Source organism: Artemia sp. Qi Xiang Cuo, chromosome 5, assembly GCF_049724085.1.
Source record: "Artemia sp. Qi Xiang Cuo chromosome 5, ASM4972408v1, whole genome shotgun sequence".
NCBI classification, from domain to species: domain Eukaryota; kingdom Metazoa; phylum Arthropoda; class Branchiopoda; order Anostraca; family Artemiidae; genus Artemia; species Artemia sp. Qi Xiang Cuo.
In genome coordinates this window covers 39498299-39516115 of record NC_142798.1, presented here as the reverse complement: position 1 = coordinate 39516115, position 17817 = coordinate 39498299, and the positions used below count along the sequence as shown (strand labels likewise).

The window sequence follows — 17817 nt, the reverse complement described above, 5'->3', positions numbered from 1 at the left end:
CGACCCCCCCCCCTCAACTACCAGAAAAAATCCCCCCTCAAAACATCTGTATACTTCCCAATAACCAATACTATATGTAAACATTGGGTAAAGTTCATAACTTTCAGCCCTCCCCCGGAGACTTTGGGGGATTAAGTTATCCTAAAAGACATAGTTATTATATTTTCGACCAAACCGAACAAAATGGCTATCTCAAAATTTTGATCGGGTGACTTTGGGAAAAAATGAGCGTGAGAGGGGGGCTAGCTGCGCTCCAATATTTTTGGTCACTTATAAAGGGTACAATAACTTTTAATTTCCGTTCGAATGAGCCCTCCCACGATATTCTAGGACCACTGGGTCGATACGGTCACCCCTGGAAAAAAATATATAAATAAACATGCATCCGTGATCTTTCTTCTGGCAAAAAAAAAAAAAAAAAAAAATCCCCATTCTTGCAAATAGGAGCTTGGAACCTCTACAGTAGTTCTCTGATACGTTGAATCTAATGGTGTGATTTTCATTAAGGTTCTACAGCATTTAGGGGATGTTTCCCCTTTTTTTCTAAAATAAGGCAAATTTTCTCAGGCGCGTAACTTTTGATGGATAGGACTAAACTTGATGAAACTTATTTATTTTAAACTCCGTATTAAAATCTGATTCTTTTGATGTATCTATTGGTATCAAAATTCCGTTTTTTAGAGTTTCGGTTACTATTGAGCCGGGTCGCTCCTTACTTACAATTCGTTACCAAGAACTGTTTGATATTCATATCTATATCCTCAGCCTGGTAGTACTCGCTGCAGAAGCAGTAGTATTAGTGGTAGTAGTTGTAGTAGCATGCAAATATTGCCTTTTTGGTTAATTGAACTTCTCTCTTATTATTTCCTGAAAGTTCCAAGTTAATATGCTCAGTCACTCCCGAGTTACTAACACAACTACTAACAACTTACCGCAGCACCAATCCGCCCGAGGCCAACACAGCTACGCACGCTTCTCCTCCATCCCAATCTATTTAAAGCCTCCCTCTTTACACCATCCGAGGAAGTTCCTATTTCCTTTAATCTTTCTTTATGACATCCTCCCACCCCAACCATGGTAGACCTGCTTTCTGTTTAGCCCTAGACTGTTGGCCGAAAGGCTCTGAAAGGCTCACCTAAATGCCCTTTGCCCTTTTAGAAAGTAAAAGTCAAACATGCCCACCTTTCTCAATAGCATATACTATATATAAACAACGGACGAATTGCCTAACTTACAACCCTTGCCCTGAGGGCTGTGGGGGTTGACATCCCAAAGGACATAACTACGGGACCTTTCAACAATGCTGAACAAAATAGTTGTTTCAAAATTTTGATTGGCTGTGTTTTGGGAAATAATGGGCTTGGGAGGGGGGAACGGAGGGGCTGGTTGCCCTCCAATCACTTTTGACTCTTAAAAGGGAACTAGAACTTTAAACTTCTCATCAAATGAGCCTCCTCTAAAGTTTATACGATCACCCTTTCCATGACAACCTTATATGCCCACGGAGCATAACTTACAGTCCTTGTCCCCAGGCTCTGGGAGAGGGGAGTTGTCAACCCCAGGGGCCTTGTCATATAATTTTTAGACTATTTTGAACAAAATGGCATTCTCGAAATTTATACCGAATTCATTTGGGGAAAAGAGGATGTGGGTGGGGACTAGTTACCCTCCGGTCACTTTTGACTCTTAAACAGGGCACTACAATTTCTTATTTCCAATCGAATGAGCCGCCTCCGAACTTTTGTACGACCATCCCTTCCATAAAAATATTATATGTTAATAATTGGCAACTAGTATAACTAATAGCCCTTCCCATGAGGGCTGCGTGGGGGGGGGGGTTGTTATCCCTAAAGATATAATTACCGGACCTTTTAACTACACTGAACAAAATGACTATTTCGAAATTTTGATTGGATGTGTTTGGGGAAATGATGGGCATAGGAGGGGGGTCTGGTTGCCCTCCAGTCTTTTGACTCTTAAAAAGGGCACTACAACTTTTAATTTCCAATCGAATGAACTTGAAATTTATAAAAGTTTTATACGAAGTGCCTTGGTCAAATCGCTCCCACATCGCTCTTTTCTTAGGCACTGCTATTACGCTGCCTATGAAAATGCCACTTATTGTTTACAGAATTGATAAAGGAGCTAACACTTTAACCATAACCTTAAAAAAATTAATTTATTAATATTTGATTATTTGTGGCACAACATGTAGAAAGAAGACAAAAAATAACATCTATGACACCATTCACTATTTTTGTGTTTTTACTTCTACAGTTTTAAACGATGAATATTTACAGAACGAGAAAAAGAAAAAAGTCAAATGGACGGAGCTATCCAATTTCCGATTTAGAAAACCTTTTTCATCCACGAAACCGTTCTCTTTGTATTTCCATTTCACTTGGGAATTCTGCTTAACTGTTATTGATTTATCCACTATGTTGAATAAAAAGGAAAATACACGTTTACAAAAAAAGAAAAGGAACACGTGTTGAATTGACTTAATCCGTAAGAGAGAACACCAAAGAAAGAATTTAAAAGTTATAGATGAAACTTGACAATTTGAGTGTCTTACATTTTCTACATACGTTGGTCACATATAATTAGATTTAGACACGCGACTCACTACTACACCAACTCTACTTAGACCAAAACGACTGCGCAAGCTCCTTGTTCACCACAATCAATTTTAAATCTTCGATTTTCACCCCTCCAAAAAGACTTGATTTTCGGGCTGCTCCCAGATAGAGGGCCAAAAAGCAAAATCTTTGGCAATTTTATCATCGATCCGTAAAACGTAGCGTATTTTCACTTTTTTTTCATTATAACCATAGAAAAGGGGATCGAAGGGTACAGTCTGTTTCATATAAGGTTAGTCAAACGAGAACCTAAAACTATCTTTAGACAGTTCCTCAAGAAAAATTTGAACGTGTCTTCCTCAGCCTTTTAAAGCATCCACGTCCCAGAGCCATACTGGACCACTGTCATTACTGTAGCTTCCAGTATTCTAATTTTAGTATTAATCTTTACAATAAACAAAGCAAAAAAACAAACATAAGTTTTATCAACTCAAACTAAGAAGCAATATTAAAACTTAAAACGAACAGAAATTATTCAGTTTATGCGGAGAAATTCCCCTTCCTCAACCCTAACTCTTAATGCTATAGTCTTAAAAATCTTTAAAATTCTTCTCACTCAAAGTCAACGATCCTTGTGTGTGATAAGTCTTTCTTGAAGAATTGTGAAAAAGTCAATTACTACTATCTCTCTGTAATTACTATATTCACTCTTACCACCTTTCTTGCAAAACAAGTTTAATTCTAAAATCACTACGTTCAAATCTCGCACCGACGAGATAACTATTTTGTCAGTTTGAGCTCTAATACCACCGATTATCAGGATGGTAGAGTTACCACCAACAAATTAAAACAGAACAACAAAGTGAACTATGAGTTCGCTAGATAGTGTTTAACGGTTCCATTGTAACTGAACCACCGTGTAACTGAACCCCTGTAACTGAACCACCGTGCAACTGAACCCCTGTGCTACTGAACCCTCATGCAACTAAACCCCCTTTAACTGAACCCTCGTGCAACTCAACCCCAATTAACTAAACCCTCTTGTAACAGAACCACCATGTAACTAAACCCCATGCAAGTGAATCACCGTACAACTGAACCATCGTGCAACTGAACCACTGTGCAACTGAACCACCGTAAAACTGAACCACCGTGCAACTGAACCCTCGTGTAACTGAACTCTTATGCGACTCAAACGCCAAACTTACATTGGGCAAAACGCAAATTGGAATCTTCACATGTTCATCCTTGTTGGAATTGGTTGGTTTATTAAGTCATGACATAAATGACTGTCAAGAGGAATAATAAAAATGCTGTGTTGTTGTTACAACAACAAAGAAAATCGGACGTCATAAACTTTTAAATCCAGATTTATTTCTCTTTTTCATGGCTGTTAATGGGAGTTCCCTTCACCCTGTCACTTTCTACGGGTCTAAGCGTTTACCCCCCCCCCCCACGGAAAATTTACCCTCCTCCACCCACGGAAACCTTATCACCTAGAAAATACCCCCCTCGCGGAAATTATGGTTTTCAAAATTTTAAAATCTTCTTTGAGCCGTGTTATTTTTTAGTTTAATTGAGAAGTTCTAAGGGAAGTGGAAAAGAGGAATTTATGTGTAAATTTTGCCCCTCTCTCCGTGCAAATACTTTCTTCTCATGAAAGATCCTCCAGAAAACCCACACACAAAAAAATGTCCTATGTTTCCCAATGACAAATACTATCTTTAAGCAATAGACAAATAAAAAAAACTTAAAAAGGAACTGAAACTTCTGCAATGGGGTTATCGGATAGTTTTGTAGCTTGGAAGACAGGAAGATATCTCAAAGGGTGCATTTTGATGCCAAAACATCTCAGCTCTCATTACGCCTTCAAATAAATACAGAACTAGCTCTAAAGGGGAGACGACAGAAGGATGGAGGTAGAAACTGTTTGATAATCCCCAGGCATTTCTATTCTTTTTTTATAAGCCAAAAGTGATTGAAGACTACCCAACCGCAAGAAGTATTTTTTTGTGTTGGTTCAGTTGCAAGATGGTTCAGTTACACAGTGGTTCAGTTGGACGGTGGTTCAGTTGTACGGTGGTTCAGTTGCACGGAGGTTCAGTTACACGAGGGTTTAGTTACATGGGGGTTTAGTTACATAGGGGTTCAGTTAAATGGGGCTGAGCTACACGGGGGTTTAGTTGAATGGGGTTCAGTTGCCCGGTGGTTCAGTTACACGAGGGTTCGGTTATACGAGGGTTCAGTTGCACGGTGGTTCAGTTACAGGGGTTCAGTTGCTTGTGGTTCAGTTACATGCACACCATGTTCAACGGAAGTTACAACATAAGAACTAACTTATAATTAGTAAATGCAATTACTAAATATCATTACTAATTACACTTGTAATTAGTAAATGTAATTAGAAATGGTAATTGTAATTGTAACTTGTAACAAATGGATATTCCTCGTGGGCCTCATACAATGAACAACAAAACAGTCAGTTATTTTGCAATCAGTGGCAACACTGAAGCGTTACGTTAGTGAATATCCCGTACCTTCAATGTGCAACACTATTTTTTTTTATCTTTCCTTTTTCTTCCTAACCACTTCTCATGGCAGGGGTAGTCGTGGGAGCTTGGGAAAAGACAATTCGATCCAAAACTGGAAGCTCTATTGCCTTTTTTACCGTCCTGCCACACATTGCCTGGACGATTGGCTAGAAACTTCAATTATTCTGGGTCAATAAAATCGCATATTTTTTAGGGTGAGGGGGGGGGGGTTAGCCCCAAAAATGAGGCCCAACAAAGGGCAAACAAACTTTTTTCTCCATCAAACTTGAAAATTAGACCTGTAGAAAAGGAACCCTCAACGCAAACAAAATTTACGTTGGAGGCATAGGTTCCCAAATAATGAGACCAGAAAACAAATTTTGACTGGTTTGACAATTATATTTGAAGCTCCTTGGGTCATGGAGGCTCCAATTCCAAAAAGGAAAAAAATTGGTTAGCCTTAGCGTCACGCGTCACAGAACTTAAAACCAGAAGCCCCTGCCCAATTTGACCCTAATGTTCAAGCAAAATTTAGTCTCGAGGCACGGGCACGCTTAAGTTGCACCCAAAAAAGAGCAATTTTTTTCTGATTTGTTTGAAACTGTCACCAAGTACACAGAGAGTCACGGCCCATAGTAACTAAAGTTTTAAAAATGACTTAAAAAAACTTATGGCGGCAAAGAAATTGCCACTTGACGCTGATTCAGGAATGGTAACTACTATTTCGATGAATTTTCATAGTAAAAAGGTTATAGCGAAAAAAAAATTGACAACAATTTCAAAGAAGAGCATAAAACCCCCCTAAAATGGCGTCGAGTCGAAACAAAAAGTACCCCATAGTCCGGGAGCCAGACCACTATAATGTGACAACTAGGTGGTCAGAAAGACACAGTCAGTTTGACAATAGTTTCCGACTATATAGACCACGCTGAATCCGAATATGGGTGGTGGCAAAGCTGGAGATCACGGCTTGACCTTGTAAAATCCAAAAAACACTCTTTTAGGCCTATAAAACGTGTGCAGACTGTTTTTTTTTCTAAGGTTGTACCACTCCGATTGAGTGGTGCGACATCTCATTTTGGTCCTAATATGGTCTTCTCATAGAATATGTTAAATTTTGTCCGATATATTGAATAGCCCAGGAGCTATAGGCTAATATTTACTAATTTTCCCCGAAAATCTCAAATTTCAAAGGTTAATTTTCAACTAAACCACGTATCTCGGACCTTTCTAATAATTTTTTGTTGTTCATTCGTTTTCAGAATTTACCTTTCGTATTTAGCTTCACATTGCCGAAAGTGCAAAGCTTAAACTGTTCGGTGAAGCCGTCTAGAATTTTTTGAAAAAGTGTAGTCCTAAAAATATATGCAAAAATACATTTGTCCAAAATGATGATGTGACACATCTTTTATGCTAGAATTTAACGCCCAAGTCCGAATATGAACTTATCTTTGCAGCCCAATCTTAACTTCGTTTGTTATAGGCTAATTACTTATTTGTAGGCCAAAATTTTTTTTTGTTTTGATAAATGGTATTGCAGGACATGTTTTTATGCCAAATTTTGACGCCGAGTCCAAGGGTAGTGTTAACTTGGTCATCGTGTTTCAACTTCAGTTGCTATATGCTATTTAATTTGCTATAAACTCTAATTTTCTTGCAAATATAGTTGTAAATCCAGATTATAACGAACCTACGAAGTTTTGCAAGGTAGTAAACGGACACGGAAGAACCATGATCGACAGAAGCTGAAAGCTTAAACCTGTAACATGATTAAAGAGTGTTTATTATTTTTAGTACTGTAAGTAAAGCTACATGTAAAGCCTGTCAAAATACAATTCCCGCACCTCCCAACGGTTTTTCTCAAACATACAAACAAAAATCCCGCTAAACCTCGTCCGAATCGTCGCTGTCGGCACCACATGCGCAAAGAATGTCGCATGGCTTTATCCCCAAACAAGGGCACTTTTTACCACACACAGTTTTACAGTAACAAAAGGTTGAAGAATTGTTGACAGATGGAGGCCAGGGGGTCAGCGCTGAAGTCACTGGACTGACTCCTAAAATGTCGTCATGGGTCCAGCCAAACTTAAGTGGGTTGAAGATATAGGGCTTAGGAATCACAGCCTGAAGAATAATGCTCCACTGAAGTATAGCTCTCTTGATGTGATATATGAAAGAAACATCTGTTGGGGGTAAGCTGTTCAAGTTCTTTTTTCTGGGAAATAAATGAATTCGGAGGTCATTGAGAGAATCAAATTCGGACTGTTTTTTGCTATATACCCATACAACCAATTTCGTAGAGATACGCAAGATTTTGGGCTCGTACATAATGATGTTTTTGATATCACTCCTCACTTTCTGAGTAAGATCAGCAATTTCTTGAATGAGCTGTGATTTAACAGCAGATGTAGCAAATGTTTTTTTGCCCTTCGAGAAGAAAAAACTGACCGTATCACACCCACAAATGCAATATAGCAGCCCTATTGACTCTACAACAGCCCACGATGTTCAATTCACAATTTTATGGATCGGAAAGACTTTGTCACAGAACTGAACGTAGAGCTCGGGTTCATAACCTGGGTCAAACCTGCAGAGGAATATTTCGTGATAGTTCTGTAATAAAATGACAACAATGTCTGTGTCATTTGCTTCAACAATTACTTGGGAACATCCATTTCTGTAGCATTCGGCAACATGGAGAGCAACACGCGTGTCTGCTTCTTCATGTGGGCTGCAAAAGTTCACTTCGTAGTCCGGGTTCGGATCCAAAGTCACTTTGGATGGGACCAGTTTTAGCACCTTCATTCTATCACTGAATCCACCAGAGAGGTAAATGGTAAATCTTAATTCAGAAAGACAGACATGGCTCCACAATTCAAAAATACATTCGAAAAGTCTTGCCTTACTCTCTGACTGCCTAAGCAAAATATCCCAGTTTTCTAGCACCATGGTCTTCGTAAAAATAAAACTCTTCGTCAGTGTATTTCGTCTCCACTCATGAAATCCACTACTGTCTTTTAGAACAATAGGTCTCCTGGAAATATTTACAAGGTCGATAACTCCGTCATACCAAACAACTACAATATGCACCTAGGTTGTAGATTTTGGGAGTCGATTTAAGAGCCTTGCAAGGATTCGTTTCGAAAATGCCTCAGCGGTTTTATCTGGCACTTGCAACCGAATTGACGGCATGAAATGCACCGCCACGCTCGGTCCCGTAATCGTTTTAATAAGTATTTCGCTTTGCAATGCTGACTTTTTCTAAACTTACAGAGGTGAAAATGACCTCGAAAAAACTTGACTTCGTACCCGATCGAAGTTTAATACGTTCACTAGCTACTGCTTCAAATATTGCAAGGGTGTAGGGCAAGCGTAGATCCTTGACTAGTGCCAACAGTAACCAAAATCCTTATAACAGCTTCCAATTCAGCATAAAAGCTGCTACCGGTCTTGGTTGTTGAACGTTTGGCCTGCTTTGTATCGCAATCCATAGTTTCCAAATTTAATCCATATTTGAAACCTATGTCTAACCAAGCGTACTACTCCATGTATAGCATAGAAGGACCTAAGCCATGTTTAATGTAGTACTGATGGTGGGATGTAGTACTAAAATTCTGAGGTACAAATCCCAGGGTGTACTACTGCAGGGGTGAAGTAGTACATTATGTTGATGGCAGTACATAAGACAAGTAATGTCCCTGACTGCAAGCTAGGGTAGGCTATGCCAAACGATAGATTTACACAGCATTTGGCATAGGATATCCAAAATAACATATTTTTAGTAGATTTGCTTAAGGTGATGTCAGTAACATCAATACTAATATATCCTAAAAAATCCTTGTTATAACTTAGCGTATTTACAGTATAGACAAAATCTGCATAGAAATGTCGCAATATGTTCTTCAGACAGTTTGAGATAAAAAATCATTCTAAATTCTAACATGGCCTTTAGTCTTGATCTGGAAGCCTGTTAATGATTTCCAGCAATCTGAGGGTTATTTAGCCTACCTGTCCATTACATTATATAGTTACATAAGGCAGGCATTAAGCGTCGTTCAGTTCCTATTCTTAGCTCTAACCACTAACAGTACATCTTCTCAATCACAATACCAACCTCAAGTTTAATCAGCAACAGAGTTCACGAAATATTTTTTGTTATTGATAGTGCTTCCGGGCTGTTGCCCACTGCACACGTGACATAAACAAGGTTTTCAAACACTCACAATCACTTAATCTTTCACAACTATACTGAAAGGTTGGCTTAATAGAGGGCAATCTTTGAAGATGACAAGGGCAGGTTCTTGGCTTAGAATTTGTTAGACTATTAGAATTGGCTTAGACTGTCACTGTCCCATTATTATCAGCAGATAAACTCAAAATCAGTCAGCATTGTAAATACATTTTGAATTAAGACAAAAAAAAAAAAAAAATGTTGAAATTTGGTTGAAAAGTAAAGTTCATATTCGGATTTGGCGTTAAATTCTAGCATAAAAGATGTGTCACATCATCATTTTGGAAAAATGTATTTTTGTATATATTTTTTGGCCTATACTTTTTCAAAAAATTTTTGACGGCTTAGCCAAATAATTTAAGCTTTGAACTCTACGGCAATGTGATTTTAAATACAAAGGATAAACTCTGGAAAAGAATGTAAAACAAAAAAATTATAGAAAGGTCCGAGATAACGTGGTTTAGTTGAAAATGAACCTTTGAATTTTGAGATTTTTGGGGGAAATTAATAAATGTTAGCTTGTAGCTCCTGGGCTATATTAGATATCTGAAAAAGTTTAACATATTCATAAAATATTATGAGACGACTACATTAGGACCACAATGAGATGTCGTGCCACTAAATCGGAGTGGTACAACCTTAGAAAAAAAATTAACAGTCTGTACACGTTTTATAGGGCTAAAAAGGGTGTTTTTTGGCTTTTATAATGTCAAGCCGTGATCTCCAACTTTGCCACCAACCATATTCGGATTCAGCGTGGTCGATATAGTCGGAAACTATTATCAAACTGACTGTGTCTTTCTGACCACCTCAACTCACAAAAAAACGAGATACGCTTTAGTGGCTCCTGGACTACCACTGGGATCACCATAATCAAAACCCAATACAGGATGATTACAGCTCCTCACCTTAAACAACAAGAAAAACCTCTTTTTGGCGTGGGAAGCACTGACATTTTTTTTTTTTTTCTTCCTTTTTCTCCATGATCGTATCAGACCAGTGATCATAGGAAAGTGGGAGAGGACTCATTTGAAAAGGAAATTTTCATATCTAGTGCTTTTTTAAAGTAGCAAAAGAGATCATACAACAGCAAGTGGCATTTTCTGCCAGGAAACATCAATTTTCACGCAAAGAGAGTCAAAACATCAGAGAATGAAAATTATAAGATAACTAACTGATTTTTTATGATCTAAAAACCCACTTACAAGTTTTCAACCCTCACCTTGCCAAACCACAGCAGAATAGCGTTATTGACCATTTTGTGGCACAAAACATCATTTTTTGGCCTAAAGAGGATTACAGTGACTGGGAATGAAAATTCTAAGATAGCTAATCAATTTTTCATTGAAAAGTTGTCATTTTTATTTTCGAATCTCAGGGACTTAACACAAAATTGCAATACACAAGTCCCTGAGATTCGAAAATAAAAATGACAACTTTGATTCTGCCATGGCCCTGCATATTTTTATTTTTTAGCACTGAAGAAGACGTGGCGGACGTCCTTGTCGAAATATTTGCTTGTTCTTCGTCTTCATATTTTGCCACTGGCTGACAAAATCCTCGTTTTCTCTCCTTTTTTTTCCATTTATTATTTCCTTTCCTATCTTGTTCATACGACAAAACATATTCAAAACATTTTCTGTTTATAATTACAATATAGGAAAACAAAAATGGCTGATACTTCGGGGCATTACTATCATTATATATTAAACAATTAGTTCACTTTCGCTAGTTCTTTCCAGTAATCTTGTTTATTAAGGTGATTTTTCTTTTTTTCTGTCAATTTCTTGATAAATAAAACAACACTGTTCAAAATACATATTGTCTTCAATAAAACACGAATGACACTTAGAGGGACTGAGAGGGGATAGCACAATTCTTATTTGTATACCATTATCGGTCTTGTGATATCATTTTGTCGCTGTGTTGTTGTTGATATTACAACAAATAAACAACACAGAGATCGAAATACAAATATTTTTTGGTAAAAAGCAAATAACCCGCTGTCCTTAGACTATTTAAGGGGCGGTAGCCCTACTCCTGGCTCTGGTATTTTCTGTTCGTTTTTGGATTCATTGATTCATCTATAGCAATATGTGTTACCTTTGTGTTTATTGTATTTATTCATTTTAATTTCTGTTCGTTTTGGCTTTCATTTATACACTCATATAAATTTCTGTTCGTTTTAATTTGAATTATTAAATTACTTTTTTTTTCTGCTCGTCTCGGACTTTAATGTTAATCTTCATTTTTCTTTGAAAAACTTCTCTTTTGGAAAACGTTTTAATTAATTATCGACAGATTGAGCTAATGATACACCAACGGAAACTTATAGACATCGTAATGCGGATAAGACTAAAGCAGGAATGTCAATCTCAATCTTTTAAAGAGTATTTTTTTTTTTTTTCAAAATAGATCAACATACCATTATTCATTCAAATTATTATAATCCCAAAATATTTCTGAACATACTTCAAAGCAGACATCCAACCTAGATGGCATTGAGATACAATAGCGTAACATTTCGAAGAGCCGGATGATTCCGGTCTTTTTAGCCTCAATATGCTATTGATCTTCTGCATCAATTCTCCCTTTTAAATATGTCTATTACACCTATTTCTTACAAAAAGTCAAATTCGCAATCGTGGTGGCATTTTCGAACAAAGCCGTAAAAATGCCACCACTTTTGAAAAAAATTATCGCAGGCAACAATTTAAGTCGAATTTTGTCAAATTTGATCGCAACCCGCTTGCTAAATAGAGAATTCTTGTGTGTTTTTTAAACATGTCACGTAGACTGTAAAAATTGGCTTAATTTACATGGAAATTTTAATCGAGTATATTGAGAGGAGGTAGTAAGTGCTAATAGTGATTCAATATCGACTTCAAATTTTATTTGTATAAAATGTCAAAGGTCTCAAGACCGCTCCTGGCTCGCATGCCATAATTTCCAGCTTACCCGATGCAATAGATAATTTCGAAGACGCCACTGCCTTTCCAAGACGATAAATAATAGTTCAAATAGGGATAAAACCCTTTTTAATAGACAATGTTTTACAATCAGTGATAAAATTTCAAAAAAAATACAAAATATTTTAGTTACATATGCAGTGACTGTCATCAGTAGTAAAAAAATTGCATATGTGACCGAAATATCTAGTATTTTTGGTCAAATTTTGTCACTGTTTGTGAAAATCACTGTCTATTAAAAGGATTTTATCCCTATTTGAACTTTTATTTTTCCCCGAAAAAATTGCATATGTGACCGAAATGTTACTAATGAAATTCTAATAGAATTACAGTTTACCAACCTGTTCCCTTACAATACAAATTATATTTGAATAGCTACCGAGATCCCCCTTTATTTATTCTGCTTTGCTAAAAGCAACACTTACAGGATAATTCTAAAGGAGACCAATCAATAGTTGGTCACAGTTCAAAAAGGAGAACAAAAGGAGAGAGAGAAAGATAGAGAGCAAGAGAGTAAGAAGGTTTTAAAAAGCTTTTTGGAGAAAGGTTTCTTTAGTGGAATCAATGTATTATTGAAAATGTTGAGCCCTTGTGTTTGCAGAGAGAGTTCAAGTGCAGTAAGAAAAAGATAATTCAAATTCAGTCGGAAAGATGGAGAGGAACAAAAGCTAATGAAATTAAGAGGAACTTCTATCCTTTCTCGTACATCCAAGGGAAACAAATGAGCCCAAAAGACGTTCTAGAGTACTTCTAGCAATTTTAGATCGAATAAAACAGCTATCAGTCAAACTAATTCCATGAAAAAAAGAGAAAAAAGCTTAGATTGCCCAGCGTAATCAAATGGGAAAACCGGTATATATCTTCTAAACGGTACCCCAAATTTTTTTTTCCCGAGGTTAGTTTACGACATAGTAAAACACTTTTCAAAATATTTGCTGTATTAACAGTGAAATCCCTGTATGAAGGATACCAAAAATAACTTTCACTAATTTTTAAATTTATTTGGATTTGGTGCAATTAGGAAATGGTGCGAAAATATCGAGAACCAAATTATGTTTTTGAAGCAGGTTTGATGCATGACCCGGACCGCAATCACACTTGCAGATAAAAAAAGCCAAAATTTATCAACACGTGTATTACAGAAGCGTAAAACTGAAATGAAAATAACTTGATTTAAAAGACGTGTATCAACACTAATTTACTCTCAAATCTTGTTTGCCAATACTATGTGTCTGAATCGGTTGTTAGGCTTATCATGGAGACAAGGAAAAGTAATACCTTTTGGTTTTGTTTTTTACCTGAACAGTGGTCGAAATTTTTTTTATTGTGAAATTACGTAGACATGCAAAATTACTGTTCCCAGTGTTGCTTAAACTGTTCCAAGTATCCCAAACACTGTTCTCAGTGCCATGGGATCAGAAAACTATGGAAATATTTTCCTAATATATTCCTTTTTAGTTTTTCTTGGTAACAAGAAAAAGTCTTAACAGAATTGTTTTTCTGAAATCACACTGTATTTTAGGCATTGAAAGGAATTTTACAAATTTTACTGTAGATTTATGAGTATAGTTTGGGGGTTTTCAGGGAGGAGGAAACAATTTTTCCAGTTTTGCCAGAATTTGGCTTCACACTCACTTAAGTTAATTTTTCTAGGAGGAAGGTAAGTTTTGTAAGAGAGACTACTATCTTGCTCCCCATTTTCACATCCATTTGTTGTTTATTTTACATTGATTCATTAGTTTGGCACAAACATAACCAAATGTAAATATTTCTAAACATATGTGCATATATGATCCAGCTAGGCTACAACCGTTCTGTCGCAGTACATAATATATAGTAGCATTAATTGGGAGTAGAGTGAGGGGAGACAGGTATCACTTATATTTGTTGCCCCCTAACTCCTGCCTAAATTTTGAAAAAAAAAACTTATTTAGGGGAAATCTTATTGATTTTTTTGGTTCTCAGGTTTGATGAGTTTTGCATATTTCCCGGCTCTTCTCTCATATCTTTTGAAAGTTTAAATTGGTGACCAAATTAGAAGTGAATTAAGCCATTTTGTGAATGCTGTACTGCCCAATCTATATTACTAAAACTAGTATTTACTTTCATGCATGTGAATAAAATTTGAAGGAACATCATAAATCTATAACGAGCGAAATATATACCACCCAAAGGAAGTTCACAACCCTATGCCTGAGAGACATATACCGGAAAAAACCACATAAAATTGCCTATGAGGAGCAAAGACACCCTCCCGTTAAATACTTTACAGTACTGGATTATTCCATAAACCCTATCAGTTACTTAGCAACGGGCAAACAAGCAAACTGCTTTAAAAATCATTTTGTGAAAGACATTTCTACGAGACTTCCTATCCCTGTCAAAATTGTATGAAAAAAACAAAACAACTGGTTTTTCAAAAATATAGTAAGTCGCGAGATTTAAACGTGCAACATGAAGAAATTATTCAGGGTTTAGAGTAGACTGCCTCATTCATAAGTTTTCTTCCCTATTGTGACAGAATACGCGCTTTACTGAAAACACAATGCCAAGACAGTCCAATCTTTCTCCTCAAAATCCAATACCAAGACAGTATACTTATATATGTGAATATTATTTGAAGTTTGGCAGTTGGGTTACCTTGTCTACCTCAGTTCGGATATTTCTTGGATAAATAGCCTACTCTAGCATATAAAGCCTAATCCATGATACTAAGTTGTGTAGCAAATAAAACCTAATTCGTGACAATAAAAAGTTTTGCAAATAAAGCAAAATATTATTTATGTTTGATAAACGGATTAAAATATTTAATTGCATTGACTACGATACATCATAGTAGAACAGCGGTAGAGTGTCTATAAACGGCAACAATGCTCTTTTGTATATTAACTATTTTTATTAAATTTTCTATTCTTATGAAAACAAGAAAATTTGACAGAGACACGCAAAATATCTGGCTTTGATTCCTTCTCAAATATTACGAAAATTGCATACATTGTGGTTACTTAACAGTATATTTAGCTATTGGATAGCAAATGAATTGGAATAGGAATGGATATCATGAATTGAATAGGCCACACCTTCTTGAAATTATATTCATTCAAGGATTTCCAAACTGCAGTATTGGAGGGTAAGAAGTGGGACCGTAGCCCCCCCCCCCTATTTTCCACACACAGAGAAGTTTGCTCCTCTTTCGACTAATCTCAAGATTGTTCGGAAGGAATCCCCACGAAAAGTTGAGCTTTTAATAGCGAAGGATCCTGAGTCCCCTCCCCCGGCTTGGCTGCAATTTAAGTTTACAGACATTGTTAATTGTTATAAAGAATTTCAACAATCAAATAGCGTTAAGCCAATATTTTTCATAAATCATCCTTGATTTCCACCAAGTGACAATTAAAAGTTTCTAAGCTTGCTTATTACCAACTTTTGTTACTGAAAAAGGCACTGCAACCCCAAATTTCTGTTCGAAAGCGCTCTTTCGCAATATTCAAAGGTTACTGCTAAAAAAAACAAAAAAACAACTACAACTAATAAACCCAACCTTTGTTTCTTAGAACCTGCAACATATTCGAATTAGTACTCAGTGCCTGCAATATCCTCGAATTTTCGAGAGTGAGATGACAATTTTCTTGATTATTAAATTAGAATTTCTGTTCCTATCGGCTTACTAGACTAGGTGATTGATGCTGGTACATATTTATGTTCTACACAGAATGAGAAATAGGCTTGACAGAATTGTTAATAAAATGAAAAGCAATATCCATAAACAAAGCTCAATTGAAATAATAAACGATTAAAGACTATACCAAAAACTAGAGGACAATCCTTGGTGTGGATAAAAGAAAGAAAGCGGAATATGTTAATTGGTATTTTATCGAAACGTGTATAGTTTATTTCAATCTTTTACAGATTATTCGCTAGGTTTATTTGCAGGAACTATAACATCATAAAAATAATAAGTGGGGAATCTAAAGTACATCATTAAATTGACCCAAACTGAAAAAAAAAGAAACTGACAGCGAGAATGAGGCTTTCGAAAAAAGCTTTTAAAACTTAGTTTATCTGAAAGTAAGGCAGATATGTATCCGGTCAACTCAGTTCAAGAAAAATTTCTAAATTAGTGGTGACATGCAACTCGTCATTACAAAAACAGCAAACCTCCTTACATTCCTGCTTAAAGGTGAAATATTCCGTGAGGTGTCTGCATTCGTGATTTCCTCTTAACAGGAACAGTGTGGTTGGATAGCATATCTTCAATGTCCACAGGTATAATACGCACTGAAAATTATAGATTGTGTATATAACGTGTGCTATATAAAAGGCCCAATACATAAGGTAAATTAAGTTCAATCCTTCGGAAATTTGCGCACACCAAGCATGAATGCGCCTACAAAATTCTATCATCATGGATATTGTGTTATGTATGCATAGATTGATGAATGACAGCAGTAGCACTGACTTCCTAAAGATGCTGTAGGGTAAGGGTCGAAACCGCTCGGTAGGCATTTATCTACCCTTTCATGCCCCAAGCGCCGCTAGAGTCCTATCGAGTGTTCTATTCGATCAACATTTTAAGATAACCGTTTTGAAGATCAGCCAAGAAGACCAAAAAAACAGTTTTGGCCCAACATAATCTATGCAGTCTTAACAAGGGCCCTAAATTATGCAAAAAGTCCATTTAAAACAGACACTTATTAGATAAACCTTAGTAGAAAGATGCACGTTATACCTTGCTTAAATCAAAATAATGAACAGATTTTGGTAAAAGAGACTGATCCAGAACCATTTGGGGGCTATTCATTATCAGACGATAGTCTTAAACGAAAATATAATAAGTGCATACTTCCCAGTTACTTCACAGAATTCCATCAGAGTTGGCTTTTAATGGTTGAGGTACATCATAGTTAGTTTTTGAAATTACTAAATACACATATAGCGCTAAAATCCTCTCGAAAATGGGCCCAAGATTAGTCAACAACACAATTTAAAACGAAGACTTCATTCGGCTATTTGCAAAGACTTTGGCCCTTACCCCTGACTGTATACTTATCATGTCGCCCATGAGACATATTTTTTTACCTCTCAACGGTTGTGTTTAAAGGGCAGTCTTGAAATTTCGATTCAAAGTCACGTGGGGCTGCGAGGACAAACAGAGGCCCGTGAGGCATTGAAGAGAGATGCAGGTAGCCTCTATATTGGTTTCGGCCCATGAAAAGGGCAGAAAACTGATCATTTCTAATTGAACGGGCTCTTAAACTTACTAGGACCATCCGTTCTGTATGATTACTCAACACAGAAACTGCCAAGTTTCTGCCATGGCAGAATTGCTCTCTACTGAGGCAAAGCTATTGTGTTGACTACGAAGCTCTGTTCGTATGGGATGTTCTTATGAATTGGGACCAGGGCCAGTTTTGGTAACAAAGAGAATGCTAGAACTTTTGATATGCAATTGAGCCCTTCACCACAACCTACGACCATTTTTTCTATACTAGGCCGTTTCTAAAATT

General features: G+C 36.7%; 1 protein-coding gene across 1 annotated transcript in view; it reads right to left on the bottom strand.

Moving 5' to 3' along the window:
- The window catches only part of LOC148952125 (serine/threonine-protein phosphatase 2B catalytic subunit 2-like), a 135115-nt gene that overhangs the window by 90617 nt on the left and 26681 nt on the right, over positions 1–17817 (bottom strand). Inside the window, exon 4 of the mRNA XM_089088852.1 lies at positions 16477–16588. Within this exon, the coding sequence (XP_088944978.1) occupies positions 16477–16588 (112 nt within the window). The remainder of the gene's footprint in view (positions 1–16476; positions 16589–17817) is intronic.